At 47.3% G+C, this 25,223-nt stretch overlaps 1 protein-coding gene across 3 annotated transcripts; it reads left to right on the forward strand.

The window, feature by feature from the left end:
- Positions 1-24,358, forward strand: ZMYND10 (zinc finger MYND-type containing 10). Of its 3 annotated transcripts, XM_075320801.1 has the most exons (12): positions 1-137; positions 1,007-1,115; positions 10,076-10,192; positions 10,266-10,319; positions 13,328-13,480; positions 19,311-19,399; positions 19,467-19,567; positions 19,652-19,824; positions 19,936-20,061; positions 22,665-22,786; positions 22,875-23,000; positions 24,001-24,358. In XM_075320801.1, the coding sequence occupies exons 1-12, from the start codon at positions 46-48 to the stop codon at positions 24,098-24,100; spliced, it is 1,362 nt and encodes a 453-aa protein (XP_075176916.1). In that variant the 5' UTR covers positions 1-45; the 3' UTR covers positions 24,101-24,358. The 3 variants fall into 3 exon arrangements, with proteins under 3 accessions (XP_075176916.1, XP_075176917.1, XP_075176918.1); XM_075320802.1 differs by lacking the exon at positions 19,936-20,061; XM_075320803.1 differs by lacking the exon at positions 24,001-24,358 and having other exon boundaries at positions 19,652-19,810; positions 22,875-22,961.
- The last annotated feature ends 865 nt before the right edge of the window (positions 24,359-25,223 follow it).

Consider the following 25,223-nt stretch of genomic DNA (forward strand, 5'->3'; position numbering starts at 1 on the left):
TTTCTATAGCAACAGCATTACGCAGTTGGCACGCAGTGAGAAAGGATGGAGTTAAGCCCCGTGCTGCTGTACGGAGAGGCCGAGGGAATGGTCCGGAGTCTGCAGAGCTTCCCCCTCCGGGATACGGGCTCCGGAGGGTGAGATTCCGGGCAGATAATAGAAAGAATAGTATACAAGAGTGCAGCTCTGAGGGATAATACAGGATATGTAATTTATGTACGCAAGTGACTCCCCCAGAATAGTGAGTGCAGCTCTGGAGTATACAGGATGTAACTCAGGACTAGTATAGGATAAGTAATGTATGTACAGTGACTCCACCAGCAGAATAGTGAGTGCAGCTCTGGAGTATAATACAGGATGTATCTCAGGATCAGTACAGGATAAGTAATGTAATGTATGTACACAGTGACTACACCAGCAGGATAGTGAGTGCAGCTCTGGAGTATAATACAGGATGTATCTCAGGATCAGTACAGGATAAGTAATGTAATATATGTACACAGTGACTACACCAGCAGGATAGTGAGTGCAGCTCTGAAGTATAATATAGAATGTAACTCAGGATCAGTACAGGATTAGTAATATATGTACACTGTGTCTCCACTAGCAGAATATTGAGTGCAGCTCTGGAGTATAATACCGTATGTATCTCATTATCAGTACAGGATAAGCAATGTAATGTTTGTACACAGTGATTGCACCAGCAGAATAGTGTGTGCAGCTCTGGAGTATAATACAGGATGTAGCGCAGGACTAGTACAGGATAAGTAATGTCTGTACACAGTGACTGCACCAGCAGAATAGTGAGTGCAGCTCTGGAGTATAATATAGAATGTAACTCAGGATCAGTACAGGAATAATAATGTCTGTACACAGAGAGGAGTCTGAACTTTATACAAACACTGATAATTTCCTTAGCGTCCTCCTAATCAGTTATAAAATAAGAAGGAAATCCTCGGACATAGATCTGTGATGCAGTTAATGATACTTTATTCCTCGGTCTCAGATGGCTGAAGCAGCACGAGTATATAGAGAAGCTGAACATGCAGGCGATCCTCAATGCATCCGCCGGACAGGAGGAGATGATCAAGGATTTACTGGTGACACATGGAAAGGTAACACAATATCTATTTGTCTTCTATGTATCAATCTAAAGCAGCACTGGAAAAAATTGTGGAAAATGCAAATAGACGTCTTCTCTTGTCTCTCCCGGTGTATTGTTATCCATATAATGTGTGGCGAAAAACTAATTGATTTCTGTATTCCTACCTTTAAGCCACTCTGCATACTGCACTTTTATTGTTCCGTATGGCGACACTATGTTTCAAAAACTCAACTTTTCTCAAACTGAGAATGGAAAAGAGAAAAGAAGGATAAGGGCGCTCTCTAATGTAACAATGCAAGTGATAAGAGCAAAGAAATGTAGCAGACGTCCTCTCCCCTATGGGACTGGCACTGTGGATACAACACCATTATTATTATTATTATTATTATTATTATTATTATTTATTATTATTATAGCGCCATTAATTCCATGGCACTTTACAAGTGAGAAAGGGTATACATAAAAGCTAGTACAACAATCATTAACAGTACAAAACAGACTGGTACAGGAGGAGAGAGGACCCTGCCCGCGAGGGCTCACAGTCTACAGGGAATGGGTGATGGTACGATAGGTGAGGACAGAGCTGGTTGCGCAGTGGTGTACTGGACTGAGGGCTATTGTAGGTTGTAGGCTTGTTTGAAGAGGTGGGTCTTGAGGTTCCTCTTGAAGCTTTCCACAGTAGGGGAGAGTCTGATATGCTGAGGTAGAGCGTTTCAGAGTATGGGGGAGGCACAGGAGAAATCTTGTATGCGATTGTGGGAAGAGGAGATAAGAGAGGAGTAGAGAAGGAGATCTTGTGAGGATCTGAGGTTGCGTGCAGGTAGGTACCGGGAGACTAGGTCACAGATGTAGGGAGGAGACAGGTTGTGCATGGCTTTGTATGTCATGGTTAATGTTTTGAACTGGAGTCGTTGGGCGATGTGAAGCCAGTGAAGTGATTGGCACATTGGCGAGGCTGGGGAATAGTGGGGGTAGAGGTGGATTAAGCGGGCCGTAGAGTTCAGGATAGATTGGAGGGGTGCAAGAGTGTTGGAAGGGAGGCCAGAGAGCAGGAGGTTGCTGTAGTCGAGGCGGGAGATGATGAGGGTGTGTACTAATGCTTTCTTTGGCGCTCCATTGGGAGACCCAGACAATTGGGTGTATAGCTACTGCCTCCGGAGGCCACACAAAGCATTACACTTAAAAGTGTAAGGCCCCTCCCCTTCTGCCTATACACCCCCCGTGGGATCACGGTTCCTCAGTTTTCAAGCTTTGTGCGAAGGAGGTCAGACATCCACGCATAGCTCCACTGTTTAGTCAGCAGCAGCTGCTGACTTTGTCGGATGGAAGAAAAGAGGGCCCTTACTTGGGCCCCCAGCATGCTCCCTTCTCACCCCACTTTGTGTCGGCGGTGTTTGTTAAGGTTGAGGTACCCATTGCGGGTACAGAGGCTGGAGCCCACATGCTGTATCCTTCCCCATCCCTCTTCGGGCTCTGGGTGAAGTGGGATTTTCCGGTCTCCAGGCACAGAGACCGTGCTCCGTCCACAGCCCCTGGGGAATCTGCTGGATATGGAGCGGAGTATCGTCAGGGACAGGGCCCTGCTACACCAAGGTACTCTGTGTCCCCGTACAGACCGCGCACACACTGCAGCATTGCTGGGTGTGTTAGTGCGCCGGGGACAATAGCGCTGCTGCGCTTGTGCCACACTTCCACAGCTTGCTAAGGGAGTTTATGTGTGGGGAACTGCCGTGCCGGCCCCTGCTGTCAGTTTTTACTGCGACGCGGTTGGGACTTGTGGTGCGCCGGGGACTTCCGCGCTGGCAGTGCATATTTGTCGGCCGCGCTTTTTACTAGAGTCCCCGGCTTTTGCGGCCTAGTTCCGTTTCGTTCCCGCCCCCAGGCCTGCCAGTCAGGGGAAGGGCGGGACGCTATGCAGAACGTCAGCGCTGAGGGCTGGAATCTGCTTTACATACTCCAGCCCTCACATTGAGCACAGTGGGAAGCCAGTTTCCCGCACTTTGTCTGAGGCACGCCCACGGTCCGCCCCTCTTCACAGAACGCCGGCAGCCATTCCTGAGGTGCAGGCTGAGCTGGAAAGGGGAGACAAGTTCTGGGAGACCCAGGCACGGGATTCTGGCGACTACAACCCGCTTTTAGCGGGCGGTAAGCGGCACCTCCGGTGCTGACCCCACTAGTGACGAAGTGTTCAACTGTATTTTTATGCTTGCATGTTATACATTGCACTAAACGGTCGCTGGTGATTCTTGGCTATATACCCTCCTGGATTACTCTGTGGAGAATACAGCATGTCGTCCGCAAAAAACAAGGGTGCCAAGGCACAGGCTTTTTATGCTTCTTGCACCGCTTGTGAGGCTGTTCTACCGGCAGGTTCCACTGACCCCCATTGTGTGCAGTGTTCGGTCCCTGTGCCCCCTGCTCGGCCGGGGCCTCTGCTGGAGGTGTCCCAGAGAGATCCACCTGTGAATACTGTCCAGGTGACGGGGACAGAGTTTGCAATTTTTGCGGATAGATTATCTGTGACTATGTCTCAGATTCTAGAGACTTTGCAGTCTAGACCAGTAACTCAGACCATGGGCACTGTTGATTCATTGCTCCCTGGCCCCCCTCAGTTGGAACAGCTCCGGGCTCCGGGGGTGTTCCACGCATCCCAGGGTGATGGCTCTGACACGGACGACAGTCCCAGACAGCCTAAGCGAGCTCGCTATGAGCGGCCCTCTACTTCATCACACTGGTCAGGGTCTCAGCGAGAGGCTTCTCTGTATGATGAGGCAGAGGTAGCTGATCAGGATTCTGATCCTGAGACCGCTCTCAATCTGGATACTCCTGATGGTGACGCCATAGTGAATGATCTTATCGCGTCCATCAATAAAATGTTGGATATTTCTCCCCCAGCTCCTCAAGTGGAGGAGTCAGCTTCACAGCAGGAGAAATTCCATTTCAGGTATCCCAAGCGTAAATTAAGTACTTTTCTGGACCATTCTGACTTTGGAGAGTCAGTCCAGAAACACCACGCTTATCCAGATAAGCGTTTCTCCAAACGGCTTAAGGATACACGTTATCCCTTTCCTCCTGACGTGGTCAAGAGCTGGACCCAGTGTCCCAAGGTGGATCCCCCTATCTCCAGACTTGCGGCTAGATCCATAGTTGCAGTGGAGGATGGGGCTGCACTTAAAGATGCCACTGACAGACAGATGGAGCTCTGGTTGAAATCCATCTATGAAGCTATCGGCGCGTCGTTTGCTCCTGCATTCGCAGCCGTATGGGCACTCCAAGCTATTTCAGCTGGTCTTGCACAGATTGACACGGTCACACGTACATCTGTTCCGCAGGTGGCATCCTTAACCTCTCAAATGTCTGCATTTGCGTCTTACGCGATTAATGCTGTCCTGGACTCTACGAGCCGTACGGCAGTGGCATCTGCCAACTCCGAGGTTTTACGCAGAGCCTTGTGGTTAAGGGAATAGAAAGCAGATTCTGCTTCTAAGAAATGTTTAACCAGTTTGCCATTTTCTGGTGACCGGCTGTTTGGTGAGCGCTTGGATGAAATCATTAAACAGTCCAAGGGTAAGGATTCATCCTTACCTCAGCCCAGACAAAACAAACCCCAACAGAGGAGGGGACAGTCGGGGTTTCGGTCCTTTCGAGGCTCGGGCAGGTCCCAATTCTCCTCGTCCAAAAGGACTCAAAAAGATCAGAGGAGTTCAGATTCTTGGCGGACTCAGTCACGCCCAAAAAAGACAGCCGGAAGACCCGCTACCAAGGCGGCTTCCTCATGACTTCCGGCCTCCTCCCTCCGCATCCTCGGTCGGTGGCAGGCTCTCCCGCTTTGGCGACATTTGGCTGCCACAGGTCCAAGACCGTTGGGTGCGAGACATTCTGTCTCACGGGTACAGGATAGAGTTCAGTTCTCGTCCTCCCACTCGATTCTTCAGAACGTCTCCGCCTCCCGACCGAGCCGATGCTCTCCTGCAGGCGGTGTGCTCTCTAAAGGCGGAAGGAGTGGTGATCCCTGTTCCTCTTCAAGAGCAAGGTCACGGTTTTTACTCCAATTTGTTTGTGGTTCCGAAAAAGGACGGATCCTTCCGTCCCGTTCTGGACCTAAAACTTCTCAACAACCACGTGAGAACCAGACGGTTCCGGATGGAATCCCTCCGATCCGTCATCGCCGCAATGTCTCAAGGAGATTTCCTAGCATCAATAGACATCAAGGATGCTTATCTCCACGTACCGATTGCACCAGAGCATCAGCGTTTTCTACGCTTCGTTATAGGAGACGAACACCTTCAGTTCGTAGCCCTGCCCTTTGGTCTGGCGACAGCCCCACGGGTCTTCACCAAAGTCATGGCAGCTGTAGTTGCAGTCCTACACTCTCAGGGACACTCTGTGATCCCTTACTTAGACGATCTGCTGGTCAAGGCGCCTTCTCAAGAGGCATGCCAACACAGCCTGAACGTGGCGCTGGAGACCCTCCAGGGTTTCGGGTGGATCATCAACTTTTCCAAGTCAAATCTAACCCCGACCCAGTCGATAACATATCTTGGCATGGAGTTTCATACTCTCTCAGCGATAGTGAAGCTTCCGCTGGACAAACAGCGTTCACTGCAGACAGGGGTGCAATCTCTCCTTCAGGGTCAGTCGCACCCCTTGAGACGCCTCATGCACTTCCTAGGGAAGATGGTGGCAGCAATAGAGGCGGTCCCTTTCGCGCAGTTTCATCTGCGTCCACTACAATGGGACATTCTCCGCCAATGGGACGGGAGGTCGAAGTCCCTCGACAGCAACGTCTCTCTCTCTCAGGCGGCCAAGGATTCTCTTCGATGGTGGCTACTTCCCACCTCATTGTCGAAAGGGAAATCCTTCCTACCCCCATCTTCGGCGGTAGTGACGACAGATGCGAGTCTGTCAGGGTGGGGAGCAGTCTTTCTCCACCACAGGGCTCAAGGTACGTGGACTCAGCAAGAGTCCACTCTTCAGATCAACGTTCTGGAGATCAGAGCAGTGTATCTTGCCCTACAAGCCTTTCAGCAGTGGCTGGAAGGCAAACAGATCCGTATTCAGTCGGACAACTCCACAGCGGTGGCATACATCAACCACCAAGGAGGAACTCGCAGTCGGCAAGCCTTCCAGGAAGTCCGGCGGATTCTGACGTGGGTGGAAGACACAGCTTCCACCATATCCGCAGTTCACATCCCGGGCGTAGAGAACTGGGAAGCAGACTTCCTCAGTCGCCAGGGTATGGACGCAGGGGAATGGTCTCTTCACCCGGACGTGTTTCAGGAGATCTGTCGCCGCTGGGGGATGCCGGACGTCGACCTAATGGCGTCTCGGCACAACAACAAGGTCCCAGTTTTCATGGCACGGTCTCACGATCACCGAGCTCTGGCGGCAGACGCCTTAGTTCAAGATTGGTCGCAGTTCCAGCTTCCTTATGTGTTTCCACCTCTGGCTCTGTTGCCCAGAGTGCTGCGCAAGATCAGGTCCGACTGCCGCCGCGCCATCCTCGTCGCTCCAGACTGGCCAAGGAGGTCGTGGTACCCGGATCTGTGGCATCTCGCGGTAGGCCAACCGTGGGCACTACCAGACCGATCAGACTTGCTGTCTCAAGGGCCGTTTTTCCATCAGAATTCTGCGGCCCTGAACCTGACTGTGTGGCCATTGAGTCCTGGATCCTAGCGGGTTCAGGATTGTCTCAAGAGGTCATTGCCACCATGAGACAGGCCAGAAAACCTACTTCCGCCAAGATATACCACAGGACGTGGAAAATATTCTTGTCTTGGTGCTCTGCTCAGGGAGTCTCTCCCTGGCCATTTAGATTGCCTACCTTTCTTTCCTTCCTGCAATCCGGGTTGGAAAAAGGTTTGGCGCTCAGCTCCCTCAAGGGGCAAGTCTCAGCGCTATCGGTATTTTTTCAGAAGCGCCTAGCACGACTTCCTCAGGTACGCACGTTCCTGCAAGGGGTCTGTCATATCGTCCCTCCTTACAAGCGGCCGTTAGAGCCCTGGGATCTGAACAGGGTTCTAATTGCTCTCCAGAAGCCGCCTTTCGAGCCTATGAGGGATGTTTCCCTTTCTCGCCTTTCACAGAAAGTGGCCTTTCTAGTAGCGGTCACGTCTCTTCGACGAGTGTCCGAGCTAGCAGCGCTGTCATGCAAATCTCCCTTCCTGGTGATTCACCAGGACAAGGTGGTTTTGCGCCCTATTCCGGAGTTTCTCCCTAAGGTGGTATCCCCGTTTCATCTCAATCAGGATATCTCCTTGCCTTCCTTGTGCCCTCGTCCAGTTCATCAATGTGAAAAGGATTTGCATTTGTTGGATCTCGTGAGAGCGCTCAGGATCTACATTTCCCGCACGGCGCCCCTGCGCCGCTCGGATGCACTCTTTGTCCTTGTCGCTGGCCAGCGTAAAGGGTCGCAGGCTTCCAAGTCAACCTTGGCTCGGTGGATCAAGGAACCAATTCTTGAAGCCTACCGTTCTGCTGGGCTTCCGGTTCCCTCAGGGCTGAAGGCCCATTCTACCAGAGCCGTGGGTGCGTCCTGGGCATTACGACACCAAGCTACGGCTCAGCAGGTGTGCCAGGCGGCTACATGGTCGAGTCTGCACACTTTTACCAAACACTATCAAGTGCATACCTACGCTTCGGCGGACGCCAGCCTAGGTAGACAAGTCCTTCAGGCGGCGACTGCCCACCTGTAGGGTAGGGCTGTTTTTACGGTCCTATCACGAGGGGTTATTATACCCACCCAGGGACTGCTTTTGGACGTCCCAATTGTCTGGGTCTCCCAATGGAGCGCCAAAGAAGAAGGGAATTTTGTTTACTTACCGTAAATTCCTTTTCTTCTAGCTCCAATTGGGAGACCCAGCACCCGCCCTGTTTGCTTAGGGATTTTTGTTTTTTCGGGTACACATGTTGTTCATGTTGAATGGTTTCGGTTCTCCGATGTTCCTTCGGATTGAATTTGTTCTTAAACCAGTTATTGGCTTTCCTCCTTCTTGCTTTGGCACTAAAACTGAGGAACCGTGATCCCACGGGGGGTGTATAGGCAGAAGGGGAGGGGCCTTACACTTTTAAGTGTAATGCTTTGTGTGGCCTCCGGAGGCAGTAGCTATACACCCAATTGTCTGGGTCTCCCAATTGGAGCTAGAAGAAAAGGAATTTACGGTAAGTAAACAAAATTCCCTTCTTTGCAGATTCTTGGTTAAGGAAAGCACGGATAAGGGAGATATTTTTGAGTTGTAGTCGGCATGAGGTGAAGAGGGCTTGGATGTGCGGATGTTTAGATATCCATGTCTACTCCTCGCTCCTACAGAGGGAATCCCAGTCTTTACACCTGCAGGTTAGAGAAGAGAACAGATACGGTGCAACCAGCACCAACTTCGATGACTGTCCGAGCATGGTGATCATCCGGAGTAGTAAACCTTCATGAGCAGCTTGAGTACAGAGAAATTGATGCTTTATTGGGATAAAACTGCAACACGTTTTGATCCCAAACTCAGGACTCTTCCTCAAGCATAAAAGCACATCTGATCTATTCTAAATATAAACCAACTCATCCCTGACGTGTTTCAGGGTATTTACCCCTCTTCAATGCAGAACAAAAAAAATTACTTACATTACTGCCCATGAGAAATGTTCCTGAGTTTGGAATCAAAACGCATTGCAGTTTTATTCCAATAAAGCATCAGGTTCTCTGTACTCATCGTGCTCATGATAGTTAAATCCTGTGACCGACAACCACACTGTAGAAAAATTGCCCTCACTTCCTAATCTCGTAGTCTGAACTGGTGCATACTGAACATGACATACAATATCCAAAATAGCAGTTGCTCTCAAGTAAAGGGAAGGAGAAAAAACAAGAATGTAGATGGTGAACATTGGAATATGAATACACATTACTGCAAAGAAAACATAACTTTTTTTTGGAAAAATATGAATTACTTAGCAAATAAAGGTGGCCAAATTTACTTGTGCCCAATTACCACGTCAAGGTGTAACTCTCATCTGGGTCCTACTCTAATTTCTGTACTTCTCTTGTCCAAACTGACCTTTTATATTGGCTAGAATAGAACCTGCAAAAGGAAAATTAAATTTGTCCACCTTTAATTGCTAAGTAATTCATATTTATTTATTTTATTTTTTTTTTTAAATTCATGTTTTCTACTTTGTATTATGGAGTCATGTCCTTTGTCTGCACAATCCTCACAGTTATTTCAGGTGTTTTAATTTTCCCTTTGCAGGTTTTATTCTAGCCCATATAAAAGGTCAGTTTGGACAAGAGAGGCACAGAAATTAGAGTAGGACCCAGATGAGAGTTACACCTTGACGTGGTAGCTGGGCACAAGTAAATTTGGTCATCTTTATTTGCTAAGTAACTCATATTTTTCTAAAAAAAAATTCATGTCATGTTTTCTTGGAAGTAATACATATTCATATTCCAATGTTCACCATCTACATTCTTCTTTTTTCTCCTTCCCTTTACTTCAGTACAACTGCTATTTTGGATAACAAACACCACACTCTTACAGCCAATGCTGTTGTTGTTGGTTGCACCTACATATCTCACACTGAGAATGCCCCAATAAGGCCTCATCCCCGCAATGAGGATTTGGGGAGATTTTGCAGATTTTCTGCAGCATTTTTGCATCATTTAGCCAAATACATTACTTTTTTTCGTTGTGTTTTTGACTGAAGTTTTTCTTTTTTTGGTGGAAGGTTTCATATTAAGCTTTGTTTTCGATACTGGGCATAAGATTTCTAGAAATCCCATCCAATTTGCTAGAACTTTAAGATGTTTAGTGTTTTGCTCAGTGAAAATATACAGCGTCGAAAACTCATCTAAAAGTTCATTGCGTTTTACACTTTGTTTTGGAGTGCTGCCTGTTTTTGGATCGATCTATGTGTTTGGCTGTATGGCCCATATCCACCTCTATCCTGTGCTCTCCATATGTACCATTCTATGCGTTCTCTCAGGTTTCCTCGTTGATCCGGGAGTTAATCACTGTAGAGATCTGGAAGCAGAAGGTTTTCCCTGTGATCTCCCAGCTGCAGGATTTCCAGCCTAGAAGCACCTTCCCCCTATACATGGTGGTAAGTGCATCTCATGAGCGCCCCTCACAGCGGACAGTGGGGTCACATACTGACCTGTGTCTCCTTTCTGCAGATTCATCATGAGGCGACCATCATTAATCTCCTGGAAACCATATTGTACCACAAGGTGAGACTTGCAGGAGCCAAAGTGACCCTGTACTGTAGATATAGAGGCTTCTAATGACTACCATAACATGGTGCCTATCACCGCAGTCACTACTCTGATTAAGTTATCCAAAATAACAGCTGCAGTCAAATAAAGGGGATGGGAAAATAACTGAAGGATGTAAATAGTGAATGTTGAAATGAGAATATGAATTGCTGCCCAGAAAACATGAAAAAAAAGAGAAAAAATGATTTATTTTGCAAATAAAATTGGCCAAATTTACTTGAGCCCAGTTACCACGCCAAGGTGTACTTCTCAACTGGGTCCTAATTAAAATTTCCTTGGCTTGGTAACTGGGCTCAAGTAAATTTGGCCAATTTTATTTGCAAAATAACTAATTTTTTGTCATGTTTTCTGGGCAGCAATACATATTCTCATTTTAGTATTCACTATTTACATCCTTTATTTTCCCTTCCCCTTTACATGAGTACAGCTGATATTTTGGATCATGTATGCTATGTTCAGTTTTCACCAGTTCAGACCTTCAGTTTAGGTCCAGTCACACTAAGCAACTTACCAGCGATCCCAACAACGATAGGGATCGCTGGTAAGTTGCTAGGAGGTTGCTGGTGAGATGTCACACTGCGACGCTCCAGCGATCCCACCAGCAACCTGACCTGGCAGGGATCGCTGGAGCGTTGCTACACGAGTTGCTGGTGAGCTCACCAGCAACCAGTGACCAGCCCCCAGCGCCGCGTGGAAGATGCTGCGCTTGGTAACTAAGGTAAATATCGGGTAACCAACCCAATATTTACCTTGGTTACCAGCGCACGGAGCTACACGTGCACAGAGCAGGGAGCAGCGCACACTGAGCGCTGGCTCCCTGCTCTCCTAGTTACAGCACACATCGGGTTGAATTACCTGATGTGTGCTGCAGCTACATGTGCACAGAGCAGGGAGCAGCGCACACTGCTTAGCGCTGGCTCCCTGCTCTCCTAGCTACAGCACACATCGGGTTAATTAACCCGATGTGTCCTGCAGCTACATGTGCACAGAGCAGGAGCCGGCATTGACAGTGAGAGCGGCGGAGGCTGGTAACAAAGGTAAATATCGGGTAACCAAGGACAGGGCTTCTTGGTTACCCGATGTTTACCGTGGTTACCAGCCTCCGCAGAAGCCGGCTCCTGCTGCCTGCACATTTAGTTGTTGCTGTCTCGCTGTCACACACAGCGATCTGCGCTTCACAGCGGGACAGCAACAACTAAAAAATGGCCCAGGACATTCAGCAACAACCAACGACCTCACAGCAGGGGCCAGGTTGTTGCTGGATGTCACACACAGCAACATCGCTAGCAACGTCACAAAAGTTGTTCGTTAGCAGCGATGTTGCTAGCGATGTTGCTTAGTGTGACGGGGCCTTTTAGTAAGTGCTGACAATTCTTCTATTTTACTGCTCTGATTATAGACTGGTTTAAGCTGTGTGCACACACTGGGGTTTTGGGGGTTTTTTTGCATTTTTTGATGCGCTTTTTCTTGCAGATTTTAATCAATCTGCAAGGGAAAATACATTTGAGCAAAGTCTATCAGAATCCTAAAGTTTTCTGCACATGTTGTAGATTTTGGTGCAGAAAAAAACGGTACCACACAATTCACATGTCAATTGTTTTGTTTTTTTCCCAGAATTTTTCCTATCACAATGCAACAAAAAAAAACCACATTAAAAAAGCGCTCTTTTTTTTCCCGCAGTGTTTTTCTTGCCAAGAGATGACGTTTTAGGTGCAAAAAATCTGCACCCAAATCTGCAACATGGGAAGATACCCTTAGGCTATGTGCCCACGGGAGCTCGTACCTGCGGATATATCCGCAGGTATGTCCGCAGGTTTCCCACAGCTGAGCCCCGGAATCCGCAGCTATCCATAGCTGCAGGATTCCAGCAAAATGGCTGCGGTATTCCTACAGACATTTATGCGACTTACCTGCGGAAGTCCTGGCCTCTATCTCCATCGTGGAGGCACGGGATTTCCGCAGATATTTCCGCAGTAATAATTGACATGCAGTTATGTGTGGCTGTGGGACATCCGCAGCATATTTCGCAGCTGCACATACCGCAGCATGGACACAGACACTCTGCATGTCCCATAGGATAACATGGGGAGCATCTGTACTTGCTAAAACCTGCGGATTTATCTAGAAAATGCAGATAAATCCGCAGGTTTTCCACGGCAAAATCCGTGGGTGCAGAGTCCCGTGGGCACATAGCCTAACAGTCAGAAACACCTAGGAAACTTATACCACATTGCTGAATGTAACTGAAGATGCCATTTACTTTTTAATTGCACTGGAATCAAGTTTGGGGTTTTTTTTACCTGGATTTTTGGCTTGTGGAATGTTTTCTGTTGGACCTAGCCTCCATACTTTGGGTTTTTTATAAATCATTTTACATCAATAGCAGAAATTCTTATAATATGCAACCTAAACTGTCAGAACCTTCAATATGCCGGCTGTAAGAGTCCACCGATGGCCGTGCAGGATAACGCAGCTTTGTGCGCCTTTCCTGGGTGCTGTCGGGGTCCACACTTGTCACGCATCACAATATAAAGCACTCGCAGGCACCGAGGATTGTATACACAGCAGCGAGCGTCATCTCCGGAGACCGGATTCTGCACATTCTCAATTTCTTTTTGATAAAAGACAGAACTTTCGAGGTTTTATAAATCACAGGACAATGAGTGGATGTCCACGGACCCCCCCAGCCTGTAGTATACTGGTGACGTCGCACTGCACCATTGTAGTCTACCTGCGTTTACTGCGCGGTGAGCCCCCGGACACAGGGGAGGCCAACTGCTTGGACACGTTCTTGTCCTGGAACATCACTAACATAACCAGCACCTTGTAACAAGCCCATCGCCTGTGCGACCGCTTCACATTCATAGACAGGTAGCAGAGATCTTGAAAAAGGTGATGAATGAATAGTTCAATATAAAGTTGCATTGTGAGATGATGTGTTGTGGGTCTCGTGATCTCTACAGGACGTGTGTGAATCCGCAGAGGATCTGGTGCTGGATCTCATTGATTATTGCCATCGGAAGCTGACGTTGCTGCTGTCGCGATGTTCTGCAGGAGAGATAGCAGGTCAGGACAGGCTGCTGCCGAGCTCTGCCAGCGAGACCTCGTCACTAGAGGTACAGTACACAGTGTCTGCTGCATCTCAGGCGGGGGTAGGAGGCAGACAAAGCCTCCATTCAGCGCAGAATATTCCTCCAGCCGCCTCCTCACGGCTCAGCACAGGACCCTGCCTGCACGTAGAAGAGGCGGAATGCGCAGTGATCCCTATATAAAGACCAGGGTGTATCACACAGTATATAGGATGCTATACTCTGCACTGTGCAGTTATTAAAGGGCCGGTAATGCTCACAGTCCAGAGATCGTACTGTCACTGGAGATGTGTGATATAAAGTAGGGATCATGGGGCAGAAGGGAATTCTAGATTTCCTGTAACCCACCACACTGCACTGGCCTCTCCCCGATCTGAAATGGCTGATAACAGGGAATAATAGATTGTACTCACCTCTCCATAAGTTGCCTCATCCCAGTAATGGTTGATAACAGGGACTAATTGATTAGTTACTTCTCCCTCAGTCCCCTCTCCCCATCAATGGCTGATAACAGGGAGTAATAGATTGTAGTCACCTGTCCCACTGTCGTTTCCCTCCAGCAGTGGCTCATAACAGATAGTAAGAAGTGACTACAATCTATTACTATCTCCTCTACCCAATAATGGCAGATAACAGGGAGTAATAGATTGTAGTCACCTGTCCTACAATCACCTCTCACCAGCAATGGCTGATAACAGATACTAATAGATTGTAGTCACTTTTTCCTGTCTCCTCTCCCCAATAATGGCTGATAACAGGGAGTAATAGATTGTAGTCGCCTGTCCCATCTTTGTCTCCCTCCAGTAGTGGCTCATAACAGATAGTAATAGATTATAGTCACTTCTTCCTGTCACCTTTCCCCAGTAATGGCTGATAACAGGTAGTAATAGATTGTAGTTCTTTGTCCTACAGTCATCTTTCCCCAGTATTGGCTGATAACAGGAAGAAATAGATTGTAGGTTTTTTTTCCCCTATTGTCATCTTCCACCAATAATGGCTGATAACAGGTAGTAATAGATTGTAGTTCCCTGTCCTACAGTCACCTTTCCCCAGTATTGGCTGATAACAGGGAGTAATAGATTGTAATCACCTGTCCTACTGTCACCCCTTCCATTAGTGGCTGATAACAGGGAGTAATAGATTGAAAATAGACTTTAGACATTGGCCCTGATTCATTAAAGTTTTTACAACAGAATTCTGTCATGGAAAGCTTTGAAATGTTGCAAACTTTTTGCTCACTTTGGGGTTGTGAAAAAGTTTGCAACTTTTTTGCATTTTCATGCCAGATTAACTCTGCTTTGCCAAAATAGGCAGTGCGGGTGTGGTGTGATCCACAGATCTCCTAGTTCAGGACTAGCAGCAGCGTTCCTTACGGCGGACGTCTTCCTCCTCCCCCTGAGCCCCCTGCCCCTCCGTTTGTGCTTCTTCATGTATCACTGAATTAATATTGTTTTATTTTTAGAGCATTTGTGGTTTTATTTTCTACAACTTTCTAGATCAGCGGTGATCCGTGAGTTTTGCTGTAAAAGCGGATCCTGCTTTTACAGCAAAAAAATGCATGCAAACGCATGTTATTTTGCAGGATCCTGTCACTGGATGTTTAGGGGTGGGCATTGGAGTCATGTGATCGGGAGTGAGGGGAACTGAATGGGACAGACTGGGAGCCGGCATCTCACAGCTGCAGAGGATCGTAACCAAGGTAAACATCGGGTAACTTGCTTGGATGCCCGATATTTATCTTGGTTACGAGCGTCTGCACACGTAACCAACGTAAACATCGGGTAACTAAGAGAAGTGGTTACCCGATATTTACCTTGGTTACGAGTGTCCGCAGCTCTCAGGTGGGGGAGAGACAGAGAGAGAGAGAGGGAGGAGAGACAGGGGAGAGAGATGGAAGGAGAGAGAGGGAGGGGGAGAGAGACACTGATCACGGAGGCTGGTTTCTGGGCATGCTCAGTAGAGCAAGCAGGATCCTGTCTATCAGCATGTCAGCGTTCACATGCGTTTGCGTGCTGTTTAGTCAGGATCCAGCAATTTGCAGTATTTGGACGCAGCTCAAAAACGCTACAAGTAGCGTTTTTGGAAAATGTTAAAAAACTGCAACTCGCTGGATCCTCACTATAACGCACGCAAACGCATGTGAACGCGAGTCCATTGCAAATGCATTGAAATGAAAACGCATTTGCACTGGATCCGTTTTTGCGTTAAAAAAACATTCATGACGCATGTTAAAAAAACGTAGTGTGAAAGCAGCCTTACACATTCGGAATTAACTTGGCATTGTGACATTTGGACTGTAGATCAGCCTGGAAGTGTGAAATGCTCTGCAGCAAAAAAGAATGTTATTTCTTTTTTTTTTTTTTAAATTGTGAAAAGTTTATTCAGAGGGTCATTTATTATTCAACCCCTCAAACCACCAGAATTCTGTTTGGTTCCCCTAAAGTATTAAGAAATATTTCAGGCACAAAGAACAATGAGCTTCACATGTTTGGATTAATTATCTCTTTTTCCAGCCTTTTCTGACTAATTAAGACCCTCCACAAACTGGTGAACAGCACTCATACTTGGTCAACATGGGAAAGACAAAGGAGCATTCCAAGGCCATCAGAGACAAGATCGTGGAGGGTCACAAGGCTGGCAAGGGGTACAAAACCCTTTCCAAGGAGTTGGGCCTACCTGTCTCCACTGTTGGGAGCATCATCCGGAAGTGGAAGGCTTATGGAACTACTGTTAGCCTTCCACGGCCTGGACAGCCTTTGAAAGTTTCCACCCGTGCCGAGGCCAGGCTTGTCAGAAGAGTCAAGTCTAACCCAAGGGCAACAAGGAAGGAGCTCCGGGAAGATCTCATGGCAGTGGGGACATTGGTTTCAGTCAATACCATAAGTAACGTACTCCACCGCAATGGTCTCCGTTCCAGACGAGCCCGTAAGGTACCTTTACTTTCAAAGCGTCATGTCAAGGCTCGTCTACAGTTTGCTCATGATCACTTGGAGGACTCTGAGACAGACTGGTTCAAGGTTCTCTGGTCTGATGAGACCAAGATCGAGATCTTTGGTGCCAACCACACACATGACGTTTGGAGACTGGATGGCACTGCATACGACCCCAAGAATACCATCCCTACAGTCAAGCATGGTGGTGGCAGCATCATGCTGTGGGGCTGTTTCTCAGCCAAGGGGCCTGGCCATCTGGTCCACATCCATGGGAAGATGGATAGCACGGCCTACCTGGAGATTTTGGCCAAGAACCTCCGCTCCTCCATCAAGGATCTTAAGATGGGTCGTCATTTCATCTTCCAACAAGACAACGACCCATAGCACACAGCCAAGAAAACCAAGGCCTGGTTCAAGAGGGAAAAAATCAAGGTGTTGCAGTGGCCTAGTCAGTCTCCTGACCTTAACCCAATTGAAAACTTGTGGAAGGAGCTCAAGATTAAAGTCCACATGAGACACCCAAAGAACCTAGATAACTTGGAGAAGATCTGCATGGAGGAGTGGGCCAAGATAACTCCAGAGACCTATGCCGGCCTGATCAGGTCTTATAAAAGACGATTATTAGCTGTAATTGCAAACAAGGGTTATTCCACAAAATATTAAACCTAGGGGTTGAATAATAATTGACCCACACTTTTATGTTGAAAATTTATTAAAATTTAACTGAGCAACATAACTTGTTGGTTTGTAAGATTTATGCATCTGTTAATAAATCCTGCTCTTGTTTGAAGTTTGCAGGCTCTAACTTATTTGCATCTCATCAAACCTGCTAAATCTGCAGGGGGTTGAAGACTACTTGTAGGCACTGTATATGCATGGGACTCCTGAGCTGTAAACCCACCATCACCTATAGATTACATACAGTGCAGGCACCACATCTCCCCTGGAAGATGCTGCTGTCCTCTTAGCTGTTGTTCCGCAGTGCACAGCGGGGAATTGCGGGGTGATCTAGGTCACTGTATAGTATCAGTATTTCCTACACTAGACTCTGAACCCACAGGGGCTGCTGTATGATTGCAGCTCTGCAGGTGACTGGAATATCAGCATTTCTTCAGGACAAGTGCTACATGGTTATTCGTTCTGCAAATACAGGTATCAGGCATCAGACCTGCACTGTGCATATATGCAGAAGCAGGGTATACAGACCATGTAGTAAAACTGCAACTTGTATATACAGTTGGTACGGAAAGTATTCAGACCCCTTTAAATTTTTCACTTTTTGTTTCATTGCAGCCATTTGGTGAATTTAAAAATGTTTATATTTTTTTCTCATTAATGTACACTCTGCACCCCATCCCCCATCTTGAAAGAAAAAAGCAGCAATGTAGAAATTTTTGCAAATTCATTAAACAAGAAAAACTGAAATATCACAAGGTCATAAGTATACAGACCCTTTGCTCAGTATTAAGTAGAAGCACCTTCCTTTGGAGCTGGACGTCCATGAGTCTTCTTGGGAATGATGCAACAAGTTTTTCACCCCTGGATTTGGGCATCTTCGGCCATTCTTCCTTGCAGATCCTCTCCAGTTCCGTCAGGTTGGATGGTGGACGTTGGTGGACAGACATTTTCAGGTCTCTCCAGAGATGCTCAATTGGGTTTAGGTCAGGGCTCTGGATGTGCCGGTCAAGAATGGTAACATAGTTGTTCTGAAGCCACTCCTTTGTTATTGTAGCTGTGTGCTTAGGGTCATTGTCTTGTTGGAAGGTGAACCTTTGGCCAAGTCTGAGGTCCAGAGCACTCTGGAAGAAGTTTTCTTCCAGGATCTCTGTACTTGGCCGCGTTCATCTTTCCTTCAATTGCAACTAGTCGTCCTGTCCCTGCAGCTGAAAAACACCCCCATAGCAAGATGCTGCCACCACCATGTTTCACTGTTGGGATTGTATTGGGCAGGTGATGAGCAGTGCCTGGTTTTTTTCCACACATACCGCTTAGAATTATCACCAAAAAGTTCTATTTTTGTCTCATCCGACCAGAGAATCTTATTTCTCATAGTCTGGGAGTCCTTCATGTGTTTTTTTGCAAACTCTTTACGGGCTTTCATATGACTTGCACTGAGGAGAGGCTTCCGTGGGGCCACTCTGTCATAAAGGCCCGACTGGTGGAGGGCTGCAGTGATAGTTGACTTTGTGGAACTTTCTCCCATCTCCCTACTGTATCTCTGGAGCTCAGCCAAAGTGATCTTGGGGTTCTTGTTTACCTCATTCACCAAGGCTCTTCTCCCACGATTGCTCAGTTTGGCTGGATGGCCAGGACTAGGAAGAGTTCTGGTGGTCCCAAACTTCTTCCATTTAAGGATTATGGAGGCCACTGTACTCTCAGGACCCTTGAGAACTGCAGAAATTCTTTTGTAACCTTGGCCAGATCTGTGCCTTGCCACAATTCTGTCTCTGAGCTCCTTGGGCAGTTCCTTTGACCTCATGATTCTCATTTGGTCTGACATGCACTGTGAGCTGTGAGGTCTTATATAGACAGGTGTGCGCCTTTCCAAATCAAGTCCTATCAGTTTAATTAAACACAGCTGGACTCCAATGAAGGAGCAGAACCATCTCAAGGAGGATCACAAGGAAATGGACAGCATGTGACTTAAATATGAGTGTCTGAGCAAAGGGTCTGAATACTTATGACCATGTGATATTTCAGTTTTTCTTGTTTAATAAATTTGCAAAACATTTTACATTTCTGGGGGTTTTTTTCTGTCAAGATGGGGGATGGGGTGCAGAGTGTACATTAATGAGAAAAAAAATGAACTCTTTTAAATTTACCAAATGGCTGCAATGAAACAAAAGAGGGAAAAATTAAAAGGGGTCTGAATACTTTCCATACCCACTGTACCTCTGTATAACTGATACTCCTATCATCCTTAGGAACTGAAGCTGCAGGCCGAGTCCCTAGAATTTGACGTTGCCTTGAAGTGTCTGTCTGTCCTGCGGTACATCACCGACCACACAGACAGGTAAATCCATGGGGTGATGGGGGTGTAGAGTATCGGCCAGAGAGTGATATACAGTATATACACACAGCCTCCCGCTGAGCATCACCACCCGGCTGCTCAACACCCATAACCTGCCATGTGTCCTGGTGGAACTGCTGCACAGCTGCCCGTGGAGCCGGCGGAGCAAAGGTACAGGACCACGTCACATGACTGTCACAGGAAAAGTAGCCCGTTCCTCATTAATATCCGATTCCTCACTTTCTCCCCATTCAGGTCAGCTACAGAAGTTTGAGAGCGGCCGCTGGTTGTCAGTGCCAGCCGAGGACCAGCAGAAGATGACCAAGCTGGACGGTCAGGTGTGGATATCGCTGTACAACCTGCTGCTGAGGCCGGAGTGCCAGCAGAAGTACAACATCGATGGCTTCACCCGAGGTCAGCTGCTGAAGGTAGCGTCCCTGCTGACATCCCCCCCCCCGATGCAGACCCCAGGTACGGGCTGTGCAGCTTTCAGTTGTCATTCCATACATCATCACCATATGTCTGATTTGTCACTTCAGCTCTTATCTCATCTCACCGAGATCCTCATCGATCAGCTGCCGAACCTAGTGGAGCTACAGCGATTTCTCAATTATTTGTCAGTGAGCGAACCGGCGCCCCCAAAGAAGGAGCTGATCTTAGAGCAGGTATGACCACGGGGGTCCCAGAATATAGATGAGAACAGTCCAGAAATATCTAAAAATAAATTCTGTTCTGCCCATTCTCAGACCTTGTGTTTCAATTCCGCACTATTTTTAAGATCTCTGCTTACGGTGAGTGAATGGGAACACGCTGCCATTGAGAAGCTGAAAACCCCAGCGGACTTAAAGGGGTATTCCCATCTCCAAGATCCTATCCTAGTATGTATTACGTGTGATATTAATAATATTAGCAAATACCTCCAATTAGAAATGTAGTATCATTCTCCTGATTAGCTGTGTCACTTACCTCATTTGCAGGGCATTACAGTTAGGTCTCCATGGTTACGACCACGTATATAGTGACAGTTAGTTGCTCGTGGTCGTAACCATGGATACCTAAGCTGCAATGCCCTGCACATGAGGTAAGAGACAGGAGAACTATACTACATTTGTAAGTGGAGATAGTTCAGAATATTATTACTATTATATCTACTACATATTGGGATAGGATCTTGTAGAAGGGAATACCCCTTTAAAGGGAACCTGTCACTAGGTTTTTCCCTTATAAGCTGCGGCCACCACCAGTAAGCCCTTATATACAGCATTCTAGAATACTGTATATAAGAGCCCAGGCCGCTCTGTGTAATGTAAAAAACAAAATTATAATACTCACCTAAGGAGCGGTCCGGTCCAGAGGGTGTCGCTGCTCTTGCTCTGGCACCTCCTCCATCTTGTGTGATCGCCGTCCTCCTTACCAGCACCGTGTGCATGACATGTCCTGCATCATTCAAATAGAGGCCTCCATTGTGCTCCTCCGCATGCGCATTGTGATCTCCCCAGCTGAGGGCAGAGCTCACTACTGTAATGCGCATGGGTGAAGAAAGGTCAAAGAACGCATGCGCACTACAGTGCTTTGATCTGCCTCCAGCTGGGCAGATCACAACGCGCATACGGAAGAGCGCAATGGCGGCCTCTGTGTGGTTGACTCGGGGTGCGTCATGCACACAGGGCTAGGAAGGAGGATGTCGATTGCACTAGATGGAGGAGGCACCAGAGCAAGAGCAGCGACACCCACCGAACTGCCCCCTAGATGAGTATTATAAAGGTGTTTTTTATTTTATACTGAGTGCTTTTGCTCTTATATACAGTATTCTGGAATGCTGTATATAAGGGCTCATGGGTGGTGGATGCAGCTCATAAGGGAAAAACCTGGTGACAGGTTCCCTTTAAAGGGGTTGTCCAAGATCTAACTATTGATAACAGAGTGCTGGGCATCCAGGGCTGCTGAGCATGGATGTATTCCAATGGGTAGCGCTCTTTCGTGGGATGATCATAGCTCGGATACAAATGTAGCAAACTTTCAGCTGAGACATGTGTTAGAAGAGGATCTCAGCCCCTCGTTAAAAATTAGTAACAATGTAACTCACCCACAGCAAGCAGAGATCTTAAAAATATTGGGGGAAAAAGGAAACACTTATGCGAGCGTCACACGACACAAGCTATTGTGCGATGCATCGTCGGGGGTCACGGTTTTCGTGACGCACATCCGGCATCGTTTGCGACGTCGATTCGTGTGACACCTCCGAGCAACGCTGGATCGGTCACAAATCGTGAAGTCGTGTACACGTCGCTTATTTTTAAAAAATCGTTTATTTTTCATGGCGCCGGTTGTTCATCGTACCTGGGGCAGCACACATCGCTCCGTGTGACACCCCGGGAATGATGAACACAGCTTACATGCACCCGCCTGCAATGCTGAAGGAAGGAGGTGGGCGGGATGTTTACGTCCCGCTCATCTCCGCTCCTACACTTTTATTGGCCGGCGGCTGTGTGACGTCGCTGTGACGCCGAACGTCCCTCCCCCTTCTGTTCGCCGCCCACAGCGAGGTCGCTCAGCAGGTAAATACGTGTGACGGCGGTTTAACGACTTTGTGCGACACGGGCAGCAATTTGCCCGTGACGCACAAACGACGGGGGCGGGTACGATCGCACGATAGATCGTACCGTGTGACGCCTGCAATAGTCCCCAATTCATCAACACCATTTATTCCCCCCCCCACCAGTCATAATGGGGTGCAATGGTGGAGTTCATCGCTTCTGATTCATGAAGAGTTGCCATCTCTCTATGAATCAGGAGTGTCTGATGAGGGATACGTGCCTCTGTGCACTTCTAGAAATCTTACACCAGTTCCTGACCTCAGCACGCTTTTTGGGGTAAGTAACGCTACAGCTCACCATACATTAGACAAGCTCTGGTGTCACGTTCCCACCACTTACCAGCTCCGCATATTATGGCATAGCTGGAAGAAACTGGCGGGAAAATAACAAAAATCACAACTTTTTTGCACAACTGCGTTGCGCCAAAATCTTGCAGTATTTTACAGCAATTTGTACCAGCATTTTGGTAAAATTGCTTTGATGAGTTGAGGCAAAAATCTATTAGAAAGCTGACCTCCAATCATCCGGACCCCCCCCCAATCGGTGTACTGTAGTTTGGGGATTTCGGACTCTCCGAGCCTGTGACGGTGCCCTCTCCTGTACAGCACTGCTCCTCTTACTGTTGCTCAGTCCGTCACCTCATCTCTTTCCCACTTCTCTGGATTTTTCAGGTTCCAGAAGTCTGGGACTCCATTATCAGAGAGAATTCTGGGAAATGGAAGGCGATAGCGAAGCACCAGGTGAAGCATGCGTTCTCCCCCAGTGACAGCGAACTGCGGCACCAGGCCCAGAGGTCAGAGACCCTCCCCGAGATCACCATATATAAGTGTATACTCGCCTGCAGACTGCCACAATGACCTGATGATTACTATGTCCCATAGGTGGGCGCAAACCTATAACATGGATGTAATGGAGTCATTGGTTCCAGATAAACCCAAGTGTGGATCATGTGGAGCAGAGGCCGGAAAACGCTGCTCCCGCTGCCAGAGTGAATGGTACTGCACCAGGTGAGTGCTGACCAATGTACCTAACATTATAAGAGGGTCCCTTCTGTACAGTAATGTAGTTACTGCATCAGCAGAATAGTGAGTGCAGCTCTGGAGTATAATACAGGATGCAGCTCAGGATCAGTACACGATGAATAATGTTATGTACATATACAGTGACTACACCAGCAGAACAGTGATTGCAGATCCGGAGTATAATACAGGATGTAACTAAAGATCAGTACAGGATGAATAATGTAATGTATGTACACAGTGACTGCACCAGCAGAATAGTGAGTGCAGCTCTGGAGTATAATACAGGATGTAACTCAGGATCACTACAGGATAAGTAATGTAATGCATGTATACAGTGACTACACCAGCAGAATAGTGAGTTCAGCTCTGGAGTATAATAAAGGATGTAACTAAGGATAAGTACAGGATTAGGAATGTAATGTGTGTGTAAACAGTGACTATACCAGCAGAATATCGAGCGCAGCTTTGGAGTATAATACAGGATGTAGCTCAGGATCAGTACAGGATGAATAATGTAATGTATGTACACAGAGACTACACCAGCAGAATAGTGAGCGCAGCTCTGGAGTATAATATAGGATGTTAGGATCAGTACACAATGAGTAATGTAATGTATGTACATAGTGACTGCAGCAGCAGAATAATGAGTGCAGCTCTGGAGTATAATATAGAATGTAACTCAGGATCAGTACAGGATAAGTAATGTAATGTATGCACACAGTGTCTACACCAGCAGAATATCGAGCGCAGCTCTGGAGTATAATATAGGATGTTAGTTAGGATAAACACATGATGAGTAATGTACTGTATGTACACAGTGACTACTCCAGTAGAATAGTGAGCGCAGCTCTGGAGTATAATACAGGAGGTAACTCAGAATCCGAGGTACTCTGGTATTTGTCATCTCCTCTCATTGTCCAGTGGCTCCCTGGATTTATCAACATGCAGGGCATTTTGTGGTCGCTTATTTTTTTTTTTATTGCAGGCAGTGTCAGGTCAGTCATTGGCAGAAGCATAAGAAGACCTGTGAACTAGTGAGTGAGGCCTTAAAGAAGATGAAGGAGGAAGCAAAGACTCCGATGTGACACTAACCATGGGAATCATCTTTCTCCCCCCTTTGGCCAACTGCACGGACAGTTACATTTTTGGATAGCTTGTGCCTTTGTATTTCTAAGAGCCAATAGGATTGTACCAGCTGCCATGACCCCGCCCACAGCGCTGACCGGTACTCGTTACTATTTAATCAGTCTCAGTGTAGATTTGTCGTCTTGTCTCATTGAATTCTGAGCTTGGTTGAAAATATTTGTTTTTTGTTTCTTTCATTAAATGATCTTTTGTAAGAACTGCTGTATTCTGCGACTGTAGTGCCTGTTAGCTGCTCTGTGTGTCTCAGAGCTGCGCTCTCACCTCTCCTTGTCACAGGGTAGCAGTGGATAACAGTCGACGGGGGCTCCTAAACTGGCCCTCAGGCTAGGGGGGGTCTAGCTGTCCATGATCCCAGAGATATGTCTGATGGTGACGATGTTTGGGCCGCCGTACTACCCCTGCTTCTGACCAGTCCAGATCTATTACCCCTTCACTTAAACTCTGGTTGGGGGGGGGGGGGTCACTGGTACAGGAGCGTGTAAACACCAACAATGATAGACAAACAGGGAAAACCAAAACTCTATCACACAGCGCACTCACACAGAGTAATCAGACAACAAGTGATAAGATAAGATAAAGGTAAAGCAGGGAGGAAATTACTAGACTGGCAGGAGGAATTCCACTACACACCAAGCAACACGCAGTAAGTCACCAGACTGGAAATCATCAGCGCACGGACCAATATAGCAAAAAGCTATAGTCGGCATAGGAAGACACATTCCTCCATCTTAAAAAGGTGGTGAGTACTTGTAATAGGTTCCCGCAACATGTGATCAAAAAGGTAACCAGCAGGCTAGCAGAAATTAACTCCGCTAGTCCAATCACTAATGAGCCTGCCTTTGCATCTCAGAAGCACCAGAGAAAGTATAGTGAGGAGGGTAAAGGCCACTTTACACACAGAGATAAATCTTTGGCAGATCTGTGGTTGCAGTGAAATTGTGGACAATCAGTGCCAGGTTTGTGGCTGTGTACAAATGGAACAATATGTCCATGATTTCACTGCAACCACAGATCTGCCAAAGATTTATCTCTGTGTGTGACGGGGCCTTTAGAGTCTGTGGT

This window comes from Anomaloglossus baeobatrachus, chromosome 8 (assembly GCF_048569485.1).
Source record: "Anomaloglossus baeobatrachus isolate aAnoBae1 chromosome 8, aAnoBae1.hap1, whole genome shotgun sequence".
Taxonomy (NCBI): Eukaryota; Metazoa; Chordata; class Amphibia; order Anura; family Aromobatidae; genus Anomaloglossus; species Anomaloglossus baeobatrachus.

What these genes read in the sequence shown, in the direction of transcription:
- ZMYND10 (XM_075320801.1), top strand. Translation starts at nt 46, where the DNA reads ATGGAGTTAAGCCCCGTGCTGCTGTACGGAGAGGCCGAGGGAATGGTC. An exon ending in CCTTCCCCCTATACATGGTG is followed by an intron (nt 10,193 to 10,265) that starts GTAAGTGCATCT and finishes TCCTTTCTGCAG; the next exon opens with ATTCATCATGAGGCGACCAT. An exon ending in AAACCATATTGTACCACAAG is followed by an intron (nt 10,320 to 13,327) that starts GTGAGACTTGCA and finishes TGATCTCTACAG; the next exon opens with GACGTGTGTGAATCCGCAGA.